Source organism: Dysidea avara, chromosome 1 (genome assembly GCF_963678975.1).
Source record: "Dysidea avara chromosome 1, odDysAvar1.4, whole genome shotgun sequence".
NCBI lineage: Eukaryota > Metazoa > Porifera > Demospongiae > Dictyoceratida > Dysideidae > Dysidea > Dysidea avara.
Genome location: NC_089272.1, coordinates 33,083,824 through 33,100,351, shown reverse-complemented (window position 1 = coordinate 33,100,351; position 16,528 = coordinate 33,083,824). Strand labels below are relative to the sequence as shown.

Genomic DNA, 16,528 nt, shown 5'->3' with positions numbered 1-16,528 from the left:
GTTATTTGTAATTTTGCTCATTTCACCTTTGATCAAAGTAATACCTCTACTAGGATTTCTGCATTCCCTTTATTGGAAAGCTCTTTGTGTGGCTAGAAAGTTTCAAGCTATATAAGTTGTTAAGTATTTTCAGAGACACACAGAGGAGTAAATATACACAGAGTAAATGCATGGAGCAATTGAGCCTGCTATTTTTAAAAGGTGAAGTACTTTTGAAAGAAACAATGTCCCATGAAAATTTTTTTCTTAGCAAATGCAAAGATAGAGTGCTTAAAATATTCAATGTATAATCTTTGAACCATGTAGTTAGCTATTTACTATATCTGGACCCAAGCTGGCTTAACATTATTCAAACTAACATGCAAACACTGTGAGGACTTTCTTAATAATTTTGCTACTTCGACTCTTGTTGATGTATTATGGAATTATTTCTCCTGGAAAATTTGATTCACATTTTATCATCCAAGAACTTGAGAATAGGTCATTTTCACTTCTCATTATTTGTACAATTGTAAATACCAGTTACTGTAGTAAAGTACAAGTAATGGGTACAACTTGTCAACTTGACCAAATCATTTGTCCTTTTTTTTTCTCAGGGAAAGAACTGAGAAGCATCTGAACACAAATACATCGCTGCAACTCCAGCATAATTGTAAAAGTGTTTTGCAAGACAGCCTGGCTTAAGCCAACCTTCACCCTGTTCCGGTATGGGCACAACAAATTTAACATGCCACTTAACCAATGAACAAATACTCACAGCATTACAGTTACATCCATGCTGGAATTAGCATTCTGCTTATATTGTCCAATATATATAGCCAGCCTCTAAGGTTGACAATGACAGTTCCAATGATATAGTACGTACAGTGTAACATTTTAAAACTTTCCAGATCTTATGTCTAAATAATAGAAATTTTTTGTCATTCAGGTGATTATATACACATGGGTGTTTTATTAGAGTATATCTTGATTTTTAAAGTGAGTATAATATACGAAATTATTCAAGCACAACACAATTTGATTATCAAGGTCTTTCTACCCCAGTCAGTGATTGATGCCATTTCCCTTATAGCTAATCAGTTTAAGAACTGCTGGACAGACAGACTGAAATGTAATTATATGATTTGTAACTGGTAAATTGTGTTTGACTAGTGTGTGTGATTTGGATGTACAGGCTTACAGGTGCCTCTATCCAATAATAGTCCACTGAGTCACTGTTGGCTATTACAGACCAAGGGACAAGTGTTCTATTCAGAGGATGTTAATTATAGCACCACATAATAATGATAGCTACAATGACAATTTTGAGGCCTTTAAATAATACCATGTGGGCAGTGATGATAAACTGTGAATCAACTCTAAGCACTGCCAGCTGAGAGGATAGCTACAAACTCAGTATGATTTAGTGACTCAGTTACAATTTGGTTTTTCCTCGGCCTCAGTAGCTAAACATGGAACAACCCCCCATTGTATAATTAGCTCCCCCACTCTAGATGAGTCTACACATTCCATATGATCACACCTGTGCACTACAATCATTTTGATTTCTGCACAGTAACAAGTATAATTAATTTTATTGAAGCGCCTATAGGCGCACAATGGACGTAATTAACATGGGCAATTTGATAGCCTACCCGTTGTATAGATCATCTGATGATCGGCTCACCCTTACAAGTTAGAATATCACGGAGAATTAGCTACCAGGCAGCAGCAGTGAGGAATATTCCGCTTGGGACGAGTAAATGTGAAGGGTGAGCTAATTATTAAACTAACCGTTAAGCCATCGTTCCTGTTGGGAGTCTCGTCATGTATTTGTGTCTGACATTCTCACACTTGCAATATTAAGGAGGCATTATTTAGAGCGAGAAGGCGTTAATTAGAGCGAAATGAAATTATGTAAAGAACTTACTAATTGCTAGCCTGTACAAACGTACAGGACCAGGACATATCCGTATCCCCCAGACCCTTGTCAAGATCATGTAAAATCATAAAAGCCCGTATGGATATGAAACTATAATAATGTACCTATCAATGTCAAGCCCCACCTACCCCAGGTCGGGGAGAGGTGGGGATTTGCAAATGCTAGATGACAAATTCCCCACCCCTGGTGACAACTTTGAGTTACAAATCCCCTACTAATTCACATTATTTATCCCGGGAATCACTAACAATATGGCTGTTCATGTTGCAAATTCCTCTATCCTGGGGATGAGTTTGGGTAATGGATCCCTTACAAATCCCCACCTGTTGCCCGACCTGTGGTAGGTGGGACATGACATTGAACAATTTTTGCACGTTTTGATTGCTTCAGTATTGATTAAAACATCTAAGAGCCATTGGATTCCAGAGTGGATTATAACGGTCGGCCATTGGACATTTACCGACCAACTAGCTCAAAGACCACCCAGTTACCTATTGAACGGGTCAAGGATGGCCGACCGATTTCCGCTAAAAGAATCAATATACTCTAATAGAACAGTCATCGACTCTAATAGAACAATCGAACAGCTTTTTAAAAGGTGTATCTAAAAGGTTCAAAAGAGCAAAAATAAAAAAAGTTGTCTGACTTGAACCAGCACCTTTCAATGAAGTGCAATATAATCTGCACCATTCTACCACATGTTCACACACTGTTTTTGTGACTTCTAAAGGAGTTTTAAATGTCCTGCAGTTAAAATCATAACTGACCATAATTGATATACATGTCAAAAAACACATTGGATAATTTCATATCAAATTATCATGATGTTATTATTACAGATTTATTATGTTATGTGGTTTAACAATGTAACAGTACATGGCTGCTAAATGAGTTTTGGGTGTCAAAATACTCACATCCAAGCTTTGAAAATCCAAAAAAAATTCAGGGGGTATGCCCCAACCAGGGTTCTGCCCACACTGGTCGGCAGCGGTTCAAAGTGACCAGTACCTCTTAAATCCGACCAGTAGAATTCTTACATATATCACTGATAAATGTACATTATACCCTAATATAACACACAGCATATCAGTTCATGTTAACTTTAGGTCACCACTCAGGGATTTCTGGGCAGAACCCTGCCCAACTTGGCATGCTTACGCATGCTGTTAAGCATTGCCATACAATGTCAGATCAACTATGACTTTGATCTGACATTATACGAAGACTAGTTATAATCCTCTCTGCTGGATTCCCCACTTCAAGCTTACAGCCTTCTTGCTTTAAAAATGCATATCTAGATGGATATAGGCCTAAAACTGTACCTTGATGAATGCCCTAATGCACACCCTAACTATCAATGATATGAAGTGGCCATTATACTTTGTTTTCAGTTGTGTTCAACCCATCACACAGCACTACAAATGAAGAGCAGTACAAGAAGCGCTCCTGTGATCAATCAAGTTACTGCAGAAAATGTGGACAATTTCATTATGAAGGTAGGGAAGCCATCTGCAAATCAACACCTTGCGTTGTCAGCAAAAAAGGTAAATGGGACAAAGGAGGACAAGGGTAAGTCAATCATGCATGCACTGTTGTATGCCAAAAGGTACCTGTCAGGCTGAAGCAGTGAAAAAATTAAGCTGGTAGCCGTTATTAAATTACGCTTCTTTGAAAGCATCAGTCTGTCAGTCAGTCAGCAAAAGATTCCACTGAATAAAAAATAGATTTAAAAAATTGTAGCAACCTATTAGGAGTATATTGAATGCACTTTTGGGCTTGGTTATATTATGCCTAACCAATACTGTCAAGGTGCCAGGCTGGTTTCTGTTGTTTTTTTTGTTTTTGTGTGAAAGTGCAACCTTCTAAAATATATTCATTACTTACATTTCATTTCACCTTGATATGTCACACACTGTTGAAGCAACTGCTGTGGTAAAAAAGACACCAAGAAAGAAGATACCTTGATATAGTTTACCTTGATAAGAAGATACCAAGCTTGAATGAAGAAAGATACCGAAACTGTGTTGAATTTAAAGATTTGGTGAAATAAACTTTATGAATTCAAGCTCAGTGTTTAGCTATAAAGATGCTTATCCGAGGTGCTGCGAGTACTTTGCGGGTTAAAACTTTGGCGAATTTGTAGCAAAATGCCAAATTCATCACCCCGTCAAGGTTTCCCTCTATACAATACTTTAATTAGGCAGTCAAGTATTCCAAAATAATGTGGTCACAATTCCCTTGACTCCATGTCCTTGGATATGAGCTACAGCAGCTTCATATGTCTCAATGTAAATATACACATCGACACTTTAATTATTATGGTAACCTGTAGATGGCAAACATTTTATAATTGCTTGTCTGTCTTATGTATTGCTTTATAGGATTGCCGAGGTTGGTTTTTGATTGACACTTTAAAAACACAAACCTTTGTGATCCCTTTTGCACAATTACCATACTATATGATAGGCCAGTAATCCCGTGCTTGAAATAATGGTCTGACATCTGACATTTTCCGACCAAAATTGGTGTTTGTCCGAACATGTTCTATATTGGTCGGACATCATGTCCAACCAAAATTGGTATAAAATTTACTCAGACAAATGCATATCTGACTTAATACAATAATTTTCCATGGTAAAAGTATTCACTGTCTGATCAAATGTCTGATCAAAAATAGTTTACGTAGTTTAGGTGCTATGTCCTAGCATTTTTGTCTGCTTATGTCAAGCATTGGTAACTGTGTCTATATGCATGAATTTACTAGTTACAGAATTATTTTTATTTCAGGTTGACATATCCTTGACATCCTGTGGCACCTGGAAATGCCATGGGATGATTGTGCCCACCAGCGAATTACAGAGTATTCAGGATCACTGGCTGCAATTCAGGATATATAGTTAAGGTAACTTTGTTGTATTGTATGACCTCACTAGGCCATGGACATTATTGATATGTGAAAGGTAAGCAAATTTAAGTGGATACATATATGATTATTGACAGGTGCATGCATACACATAATTATAATGTCATCGTATGACACATTTTGTATGAATACTAGTTTACTGGATATGTACACTCTATAGTAGCAACTGTTTACACCTACAAGCTATTATAACAGTTGAGTGTGTTCTCTATATATTTGTAGCTTATATTTCTTCCCACAGTGAAAGTAAGTTAAACCAGTGTTGGTGTGTTTACTGTTCTCTTTTTCAGATCACTTATTGTGCAACATATATAATTTTATTTTAATTGTATTACACACATTTTCATGCTTCTGATCAATATGTATACTCATTAGTTAAATACTATAGTTTCTTGTACAACTTTACAAGTGATAAAATTGACAATGTACAGTATATAAGTAATTATGCTACGTACATTTGTAAAAACCAAACCAATTCCACTTGGTACAATAATTATTTTATATATGTATGTATTGTATGTATGTATGTATGTATTGTGTACATCTATGACTTAGTAAAGGTTAAACCAATTCCACTTGGTACAATTAATTGTGTTTGTATGTGTGTACTATGTATGTGTTGAAGCATTGATATATATACTGTTATGGTATCTCTTTCTTTTCTGTAAACAGCCCTTCCTACACCTCCACCACCTACAATTGTTGCTCCGCCTAAACCCAGTGTGGTTATAGCACCATATAGTGCTTCCTTTTCGTGTTCAGCTAGTGATTCAAAAATCTCATGGAAAAGACAAGATGGTAAAATGTTACCTGCTAAAGCAGTTACAGCCACTCAAGATACTAAGATTGATGAATCAACAACTACTGGATTTCTAATTATTTCTGATGTTACATCACATGATGCTGGAGAATATTGTTGTATTGCTAGTAATGAAGCAGGACAAATTGAATCAGACTGTGTGCAACTGACTGTGCAAAGTACGGCTTGTTGAAAAGATGTCTGTATTGTTGTATTAATAAATGAAAACACTCCTGTATGGTTCTAAAAGTTGTTGCAACCTCAATAGTCAATCTGTTTAGAGTTTCTTTGCGTTTTGTGTTCATATGTCAAATGTGTAGCTGAATGTTTTACTATGAATTTTCTACCTTTAGTACCTCCTCCTCGTATCAGTAGGCAGCCTGAAGATGTCACTGTTGGACAGGGTACTAGCGTGTCACTCAATTGTGAGGCTGAGAGTTTTGGTGATACCTTTTATCACTGGCAACGTGTTGATGGTGAAGTAGACACCAGTAGGGCTAGTGGGATTAATAGCAAACAACTAACTATTATAAACACTGTACCATCAGATACTGGATCATATATCTGTGTGACTAGAAATCAGGATGGAGAGACTATATCAAGAGAAGCTATAATTACTGTGACAGGTATGAAATTGTACTGGTAACACTCATAAGCTGTTAATACTGTATACCTTTTAGCTCAATGTCCTACAAATCTTAATATACAGAATGGTTTTGTAACTGTTAGTGGGGATAACAAATTAGTAGCTTATGGATGTTATAATGGATACAGACTTGTTGGAAACACTACAGCTAAATGCTTACCAGATGGAACTTGGAACTCAGATCCTCCCATGTGTGTTGGTACGTACTACAATATCTACATAGTAATTAAAGTGAAATAAGATACTTAAATTTATAATTTGTGTATTGCCAAAGTAGGGATTTTCCTACAAAGCACTTTCAGTGGAGCTCCATGAATCTGATTAGTCTAACGTTTACACAAGGTTTAGTGGTATTGACCATAATGTAGTCACCAATATCCCCACAACTAAAAAGCCAAGCACATATTTGGTCACTTGTTTATCCAGCTGATCACAAAGCAATTTAAAGCTTAGGAACACCGTGCATGGATGTACTACATATGTATAGGACTGCCCTCTCTAGTTACTGACTAACCTTCAGAGATAAAGGGTGCCACTATGCTGTTGTGTAGCAGGGTACTTGACTGGTATCACGCTAAACGCCCATATTTTATCAATTTAAAGGTACAGCTCAAGGAGGTATAGTAGTCAATAATTGAAAAGTTACATAAACTATTGTATCCAAAAATTTCCTGCACATCAATTAGCTACTATATTTTATTACTATTTTGTAGCTGATACTTGTACTGATGTTGGTGCCACTAATTGTGCTCATTTTGCCAATGTTGATGATAATGGAGTTGTGCTCTGTATGTGCAGACCAGGATACCGAGTGGATTTGTTGAATGCTTCAGATTGTGTTGGTATGGAATATGTTTGTTACTAAACAGCAACATCTAGTAGATGACTCTGAGTTATTGTGGTGACTTTAATGCGAATACGTACAAATTGGAATTAATGCATGAGATCTGTGTACTGTATATCAACCTTCTCTGCATGCATCTATGTACTTATGTACCACTAGAGTTACAATTTTCTTGTCCCTATTTTCTTAGGTGAACATTTTGCTATCAGCAATTTTTATACCATTTAAGAATGGCAAGGGGCAGTCACTCTACCTATTGCTACCTCAAACATTCTATTGTTTCAGTAGTTCGGCTTTTCTTTCCGCTGACACTTGTTTGCTAACTAACTCTAGTTTAATATTTAGTATTCATTCTATTCATTACAATTAGTATATTAGCTATTACACTGATATTACTAAACTACATAGTTGTGCTATATTTATACCAGGGAATAATTGTTTGAATTGTAATACACACATTTGCCATTTCATTTATATTTTTCAAATTAATTTTAGATGTTGATGAGTGTAGATTGGAATCTACATTATGTGATGGAGAATGTGTGAACACACAAGGCAGCTACTATTGCCAGTGTCCTCCTTCATTTGCTCTAGCTAGTGATGGAAAGACTTGCATTGAATGTGGTGTTAGTAATGTAGCTGTTAATGGCGGTAATTCAGGAAATGTACACAGGAGGAAGTTCAGCTGGCATGTTCAGTTATGTGTTAATGCTACTAACAATAACTCATCGTTTTTGTGTTCAGGCAGTCTCATCAATGATCAGTGGGTACTGACATCCGCAGAGTGTATTTGTGGATTAGACTACTCTAACATTTTAATATATCTTCATAAACTGGCTAAATGTCCTGTGACACAAACCAATGAAATTGTTCGCACTATTTCTGCTGTATATTGCCACGTAGGATATCAGAATAAAGTCATTGACTACAACATTGCATTGTTGAAGTTATCCATGCCAGTCAATAATAATGATACATCTCCGGTCTGTCTACCCAAGGATACAACAATGAGAAGAGATTTCCCTGACTTTGTCCATGGCGTCTTTGTAACTGGCTGGGGTTCTTCATCTCACTTGCGTTACTCTAAGCTGTCAACTGTTCCTAGTAATATTTGCAAGAAAAGTTATGGTGGTGATTATGATATTGAAACAAATTCTATTTGTACTGGTAAGAAGTTGTACAACAATTATTGTACAATGACTGCTTAAATTAAGTCAACAAAAATGTGGAGTTATCTATACAAAACTGATAATTGAGTATATTTAATCAAAAGTGCTTTCCGCAGAAGTAATAATGATTGGCTTTCTAATTTGTCCTGGTATTTCATAGTTCATCTCTTGAGTAGTGTTTGAGGGGTACTCTGTTTAGACATGGCTTTACTAATTCCAGTCCACTTCCATTGCCAAGGAGGAGCTAACAAGAAGAACTGGTATAAGTGCAAGTACCAGGTGGTCTGGCTCTACAATTTCCTGGCTATGTATGTCCTAGTGTTAATCTACACTTAATTTACAATGTACATGAAAGATATTCGTGTTTCATTATTGTATCTGATTGGTTTGTAATACATATAAGTGTCGGGTTTGTCAATTTTGACTTCAAAGGTGCTTTAAATTCAAACAAAAATTCGTATATGGTTTGCAATGACTGTTCTATTAGAGTAAATGACCATCCTTAATTTACTATCTTAATGAGATTTCTTTTGTAGTTATCATACAGTATGGTAGTGACATACATTTGGAGGTTTGCACTTTCTCACAAAAAATATTGACCATAAACCAGCCTCACAATACATGTACCTTCTTGGTAGTATTGGTTAGGTATAGCCAAGCCCAAATGTGCCTTAAATATGACCTAATACTCTTCCAATAGGTTGCTACAATTTTCTACTGACTGACTGATGCCTTCAGACAAGCGTAAATCAGCTACAAGCTTGATTTTGTCACTGTGCAACACTGCTTCAGCTTGGCAGGTGCCTTTTGGTATACCACAAATGTACAATGCATACGTCATGGACTTACCTGTGTCCTCCTTTGTGTCCCATTTATCTCTGCTGGCAATACAAGGCGTCGATTTGCAGTAGTGCCATGTGATGGCTACCCTACGTTTGTACAAGTGAATTTCTGTTGTAACTGGATTGATTACAGAGGTCCTTCTCATAGTGTTCTTCATTTTTAACAGGCTGAACATAGCTGAAAACAAAGCATAATGGCCACTTTGCTCTTTCAGTAATCCACAGTTGGAACGTGTCTTCAGATGAAAACAATAAGCCTGACACCATTCTTTCTTCTAATGTGGCATGCACAGGTTCACCAGTCATAATTATGTTACAAATAAACAAGTACAAGGAAATTTTAAGTTCAATTAGCTAGGCACCAAAGAAATAAAAAGTAGTGAGATAAGGGCCCACACCTGAAGCTATACTAGTGGACATTTACTCCATATGTATAGCCATTAAGTGTCCACTAGTATATTTGCAGGTGTAGATGAACTCCCTTGTTTCACTACCGTTCCTTGTACTTGTCTGGTTTCATAGGAGATGCAAGGAAGATACTGTACCTTTTGTGTCCTTAAATAATATATTGTAGCTATAGCCTCTTGCATGCTACAGTAAGTATCATGCTGAATTCAACTTTAATACTTACCAATTAATCTTAACAGATAAATATGATCCAAATGGTTCATGTGATGATGGCAGTCCGATGGTATACCAGATCAAGTCAACCAGAGTGTGGTTTGTTATGGTTGGAATTGCAAATTCAAAGTGTCAAGCAACTCTACCATATGATGTGTACACTAGCACTCTTCCAACTACTAATGTGTTGCCTTGGATCGTGAAAACTACTGGACTACACATTTAGTGTGATCCTGTTACTTTGACCTGCTTTAGTAGATTTAGTTGAACTGCTGCATATATAGGAAGGTTGTTTTCCCCCCATAATATTATAGAGGAATGTTTCAGTTAAACATTGTGTAATTTTATAGTGTGTGTGTGTGCTACAGTAGTTGAAATACTTTCCAGCAATATTTCGAATGTTTTAGTCAGATATTTATTACTGTATTAACAAGGATCACAATATATTTGCATGTGGGGTGTAGAATATAATGTATTTAGTAATCTCAGTATGTCTTTTACAAACATTGCCATTGCAATTCTCTGTTGGGCCTTTGTTGCCCATGTGGTGGTCTCCCTATTAATTCATCACAATGTGCTTTGAGACATCACTGCTGGACTATTAACTGAATTGTGTCATAGTGTTGAAGTTGAACCATCTCTACAACCGTTAACAGGGGAATCTTTTCAGCATAGGTTGGCTAATATTGAGGATGGGGCCTGTCTTGATGTTGTTGTCAATGGCTTTTGGGAATGTGGTCGGGGATCCTATTCTGATGTCAAGGTGTTTAATCCTTTTGCTCCCACACACTGTTCAGTATCTTTACCCCAGTGTTACAGGTGTGAGGAGCTAGAGAAGAAGAGAAAATATGAAGAGTGGATCCGTGAAGTAGAACATGGGACATTTTCTCCTTTAAGTATTTTCATGCACTGGGAACATGGATCCTTTGACTGTGGTACAAGAGAATAGCCGCTCTTTATGTGTGTTGTTATTTGTAATTTTGCTCACTTCACCTTTGATCAAAGTAATACCTCTACTAGGATTTCTGCATTCCTTTTATTGGAAAGCTTTTTGTGTGGCTAGAAAGTTTCAAGCTATATAAGTTGTTAAGTATTTAGAACTATTTTCAGAGACACACAGAGGAGTAAATATACACAGAGTAAATGCATGGAGCAATTGAGCCTGTAATTTTTAAATGGTGAAGTACTCATGAATTGAAAGAAACAATGTCCCATGAAAATTATCATCTAGCAAATGCAGATACAGCACTTAAAATATTCAATGGATAATCATTGAGCTTGTTATTTGAACCATGTATATATCTCTCCTTAGCTATAATATATCTGTGGACCCAAACTGGCTTTAACATTATTCGAACTAACATGCAAACACCGTGAGGACTTTCTTAATAACTTTGCTACTTTGACTCGTGTTGATGTATTATGGAATTAATTTCTCCAGGAAAAGTTGATTCACAATTTATCATCCAAGCTTTTAATATTCAAAAACTTTCCAGGCTATGTGTAAATAATAGAATTTTTTTTGTCAGGTGATTATACACACATGAGTGTTTTATTAGAGTATATCTTGATCTTAAAAAGTGAGTATAACATACGAAATTATTCAAGCCCCACACAAATTGATTATCAAGATCTTTCTACCCCAGTCAGTGATTGATGCCATTTCCCCTATAGCTAATCAGTTTAAGAACTGCTGGACAGACTGAAATGTAATTATATGATTTGTAACTGGTTATTTGTGTTTGACTAGTATATATGATTTGGATGCACAGGCTTACTGGTGCCTCTATCCAATAATAGTCCACTGAGTCACTGTTGGCTATTCAGTACAGACCAAGGGACATGTGTTCTATTCAGAGAACGTTAATTATAGCACCACGTGATAAAATAATGGTAGCTAGCTCTAATGAAAATTTTGAGGCCTTCAAATACCATGTGGGTAGTGATTATAAACTGTGAATCAACTCTAATCATTGCCAGCTGAGAGAATATTATACAGCTAGCTATAAACTCAGTATGATCATATTTAATGACCTTACAATTTAGTTTTCCCTGGCCTCAGTAGCTAGACATTGGAATACCCCATCCTCTCCTTGTATAATTAGCTACCCCACCCTAGATGAGTTTTGTACTAACCTACACATTCCCTATGATCACACCTGTGCATAGGCGGATCTGAGGGGGGGCCAGGGGGTGCTGTGCCCCCCCTGGCCTTTCTCTTGCCCCCCCTTGGGCTCACAGTTGATACCAGAAACTGGAATCATGTATTCATACTGTATTCAGAAGTATAGAAAGCAAATGGGCAAATAGAAGACAACAATTGTAAATGTACTTTACAGTTATACTGTACATTGTAAAGAAAGTGAGACATATAAGTTTGAATTTTTGTGCCAAGATCGAGATACTCTAATAGAGCAGTCACTACTCTAATAGAGCAGTCACTACTCTAATAGAACAGTCACAATTGTAATGTCATTACAACAATACTAGCTATAGCTACACCTTATTTCTATTTAGCACACTTTACCATCAAATAGGTTTTATCTCAATTAGGCTAACTAATCTTTATATTATGCATTGTAAGCATACACTTTGTTAGCTAAATGCTATCAAAAATGCTCCCAGATTCAAACCTAGGAGGTCTAATTTTAAAATTTTTTTCGCCAACTACAGTCTTACAACCGTATGTCTATCATTCATCCAACTATACTGAATGAAGTTATGTAACTGAATATAACTTGTGTACTAGAATTCCTCTTAGTGGAATAAACACTTTTGTACACTAAAATTTTTTGCCCCCCCTTGACAATGCCTCCTAGATCCGCCTATGCACCTGTGCACTACAATCATTTTGATTTCTGCACAGTGATAAACTGATATGATTAAGCGCCTCAGTATAGGCGCACAATGGACTTAACATGGTACCATAGATAGTATATTCTCCGTGGGCGAACAAAGCGATATGATAGCCTACCCGTTGTATAGACCATCTGTTGATCGGCTCACCATTACAAGTTAGAAGATCATGAAGAATTAGCTACCGGGCAGCAGCAGTGAGGAATTTTCCGCTTAGAACAGTGTGTACAGGAGTAAATGTGAAGGGTGAGCTCATCATCATTATTAAACTAACCGTTAAGCCATCGTTCCTGTTGGAGTCGCGTCATGTATTTGTGTCGTTCTCACGCTTGCAGAACGAGAAGGCATTAATTAGAGCGAGATGAAATTATTAAAGAATTTACTAATAATTGCTAGCCGACTAAGGTCCTATACAAAGGCGTACAGGACTAGCCGAACCTTAAAATATTCTTACTAGAAAACAGTGACTGTTATGCACATATCAATGTCAAGCCCCCCTCCCGGGCATAGGTAGGGATTTGTGCGTCCTTTGTGGGAATTTAGTACTCTACATTACATGTGGGGATTTTGTAATTGTAAATATTTTTTTCATGGAATTTTGAATGACATTAAAATCAGTCGTGTTCAAAATTTTTTGACAGACTGTGGTGATTGTATAAGGGGGTGTCACGTTGGCTCACGCTGTAGGTAGATCTGTGACCTCCACTTATTTCTCTATTTTCCAATGCACACCTGCGCTTGTAACATAGTATAATATTTTCTTAGTGCGTGCTACCAGGACACTGGGAGAGAAAAATCATTATAGATACGGCGAAATGCCTGCAGGAGCTTTAAAACATCTTGGAGATCCTTACCTCTTGTGAGTTACGTATAATTCTGTAAACTTGATAATAGCTACGTATAATTTTCGATTGTGGGTTTCGAACCTTCTGTATCGTCTTGACCCACTGTAAGAGCTATTTTGTGGCTTTGACCGTTAACTTGGAGTTTGACCGCGGTCGTAGATTGACCTACAGCAAGAGCCTGAGTGACATCCCCTTGTTGTACTAATAATTGTAAACTTGTGTCCATTACATGGATGCCACACGAAGTTTCCACGTTCCCCCAGGGTGGTGGGTGCATCTAACGTTGGGCATTGTAAAAATATTTTGCCCAAGGGGTGAGTCTTTTGCACTATCTATTGTGCAAATTCCCGGGAAGGGTGGGGTGGGGCTTTACATTGATAGGTGCATATACTTTAAGAAAAAACAACTAAAAATAAACCATATTGAAAATAGCCATTGGGATTGTGCACCTAATAAAATTTACTGGTTTTAGCAGAATTCCGTATATTTACCAACATGGTAAGGTCAAAAATGCACGAGAAACCCACTAAAAGTTGGCTTAGGAAACATGGTGTCTGTTTATATAGACCTACAGAAACTAGAACAAAGCCGTTCTAAACTAAGTTACTCATGCAACACTATTCTTGAAGCAGCTCTCCTTAAGTTTGTCTTTAAACTGAATGGCCCACTCTAGAATTTTTATTCTTTACAGCAAATGAGTTATGTGTGTTTTTTTGTTTACATTACAGTCAAATGATTGCTGTTTCTAAGTTTGCAGTCTTCTTGCTTTAAAAAAAGCATATCTGGATGGATAAAAGCATTAGTTCACTCCGAATTCAGCTTATTTGTGAAGTCAGGTCATGGCATACTGCAACTATCAATGATATGAAATGGCCATTATACTTTGTTTTCAGTTGTGTTCAACCCATCGCACATCACTACAAATGAAGAGTAGCACAAGAAGTGCTCCTGTGATCAATTAAATCACTGCAGAAAATGTGGACAATTTCATTACGGCCATCCGCAAATCAACACCTTGCATTGTCAGCAAAAAAAGATGGGTAATTGGAAGCAGTGGAAATGGAAAGTGGAAATGGAAAATGAAAATTGTCAAATCATCATATAAATGTACCGTAGAGACCCTTGTTTAGTGTCCACCTCTTAAAAACTACCTTCTTATAAAGACCAACTCTGTACAAAGAATTAGATCTCAAAGATGGCTAAGACATACTGACCACTTCATGGTCACCTTTTATAAAGACCACCTATTCACATTGCAATAATAGCTAGGTTCCAAACATCCTGTCAGACCGCTTCATCAAAACAGCTAAAAAGACTTAGCTCTTCGTTGATACAGTAGGTTGTAGTGTACTAGCTACATTTCACTTGCATGGAATATTTTTGTATGACACATTCTGGTACCATAGTATTATCTATGCTGCTACAAACTAAGTGATGATGGTATTTGACGTGAATGGAGTGTGGACAAAGAGATGACATTGATTTGAGTCATGAAATACATGTTTGAAGCTTACCAAATGTTACCATGTAATGAGGTGGTCTTTATCAAAGGTGACCACAAAGGGATCCTTAGCTATCTTTGAGATCTAATTACAATGTGGTCTTGTACAGATGTGGTCTTTGTACAGAGGTGGTCTTAAGATGTGGCCACTTATCAAGGGTTTTACTCATTTTATATGAAATTTGACCATTTCCACTTTCCGTTTCTGGTTTCCATTTCCACTGTTTCCAATTGCCCAAAAAAAAGATAAATGGCACACAAAGGAGGACAAGGGTAAGTCAATCATGCATGTACTGTGGTATGCCAAAAGGCACCTGTCAGACTGAAGCAACATCTAGCAGTGAAAAAATTAAGCTGGTAACCTTAGGTGTTATTAAGTTACGCTTCTTTGAATAGATCAGTCAGTCAGTCAGTCAGTCAGCAAAAGATTCCACTGAATAAAAAATAGATTTTAAAAATTGTAGCAACCTATTGGGAGTATATTGAATGCACTTTTGGGCTTGGTTATATTATGCCTAACCAATACTGTCAAGGTTTCTGGTCAATGTTTTTTTGTGAGAAAGTGCAACCTTCTTTGCTTACGTTTCATTTCACCTTGATATGTCACACGCTGTTGAAGCAGCTGCCGTGGTAAAAAAGACACCAAGAAAGAAGATACCTTGATATACCTTACCTTGATAATAAGAAGGTATCACGCTTGAGTGAAGAAAGATACCGAAACTTTGGCAGGATAAGCTTTGGTGAATTTAAGGATTTGGTGAAATAAACTTTGGTGAATTCCAGCCCAGTGTTTAGCTATAAAGATGCTTATCTGAGCTATAAAGATGCTTATCCGAGGTGCTGCAAGTAATTTGCGGGTTAAAACTTTGGCGAATGTGTAGCAAAATGCCAAATTCATCACCCCGCCAAGGTTTCCCTCTATACGATACTTTACTTAGGCAGTGAAGGATTCTGAAATAATGTGGTCACAATTCCCTTGACTCCATGTCCTTGGATGTGAACTACAGCAACTTCATATGTCTCAATGTAAATATACACATCAACACTATAATTATTATGGTCACCTGTAGATGGCAAACATTTTGTAATTGCTTGTCTGTCTTATGTATTGCTTTATAGGATTGCCGAGGTCGGATTTTGATTGACACTTTAAAAACACAAACCTTTGTGATCCCTTTTACACAGTACCGTATAAGCAGAAATTTTGGCAAGAATATTTGGCGTTTGCTTAATAATTTGTATTTGGCGAGAGTTTAATTTGACGAAATGCAATGTGGAGTCCCGCATGCGAGCCCGCATGGTAGCAAATTGTATAGCTGGATTCTTGTTTGCAATTGAGATGTATGTATGTTTACTTCATTGGCCCGCACACTGGAGTGAGTTTCATGTGAGACAGAGAATCCATGACAGTGTAGCAAAAGGAGACGAAGTGATTGGGAACATTTTCCATGCCAATTAGCTAGTTATGATCCGGCTCCATTGCATGTTTCTCAAGGTGTATCTTCCTCGAGTGGTCTTTGTTCAGCGAAATAGTATAGGACCTCCTTAATCTGTGATATTT

At 37.0% G+C, this 16,528-nt stretch overlaps 1 protein-coding gene across 1 annotated transcript; it reads left to right on the top strand.

The window, feature by feature from the left end:
• The first annotated feature begins 5,482 nt into the window (after positions 1-5,482).
• Positions 5,483-10,201, top strand: LOC136262289 (clotting factor C-like). Its single transcript, XM_066056513.1, has 6 exons — positions 5,483-5,822; positions 5,997-6,269; positions 6,324-6,488; positions 7,003-7,131; positions 7,629-8,300; positions 9,792-10,201. Exons 1-6 carry the CDS (start codon positions 5,648-5,650, stop codon positions 9,989-9,991), a joined length of 1,614 nt encoding a protein of 537 aa, XP_065912585.1. The 5' UTR covers positions 5,483-5,647; the 3' UTR covers positions 9,992-10,201.
• The last annotated feature ends 6,327 nt before the right edge of the window (positions 10,202-16,528 follow it).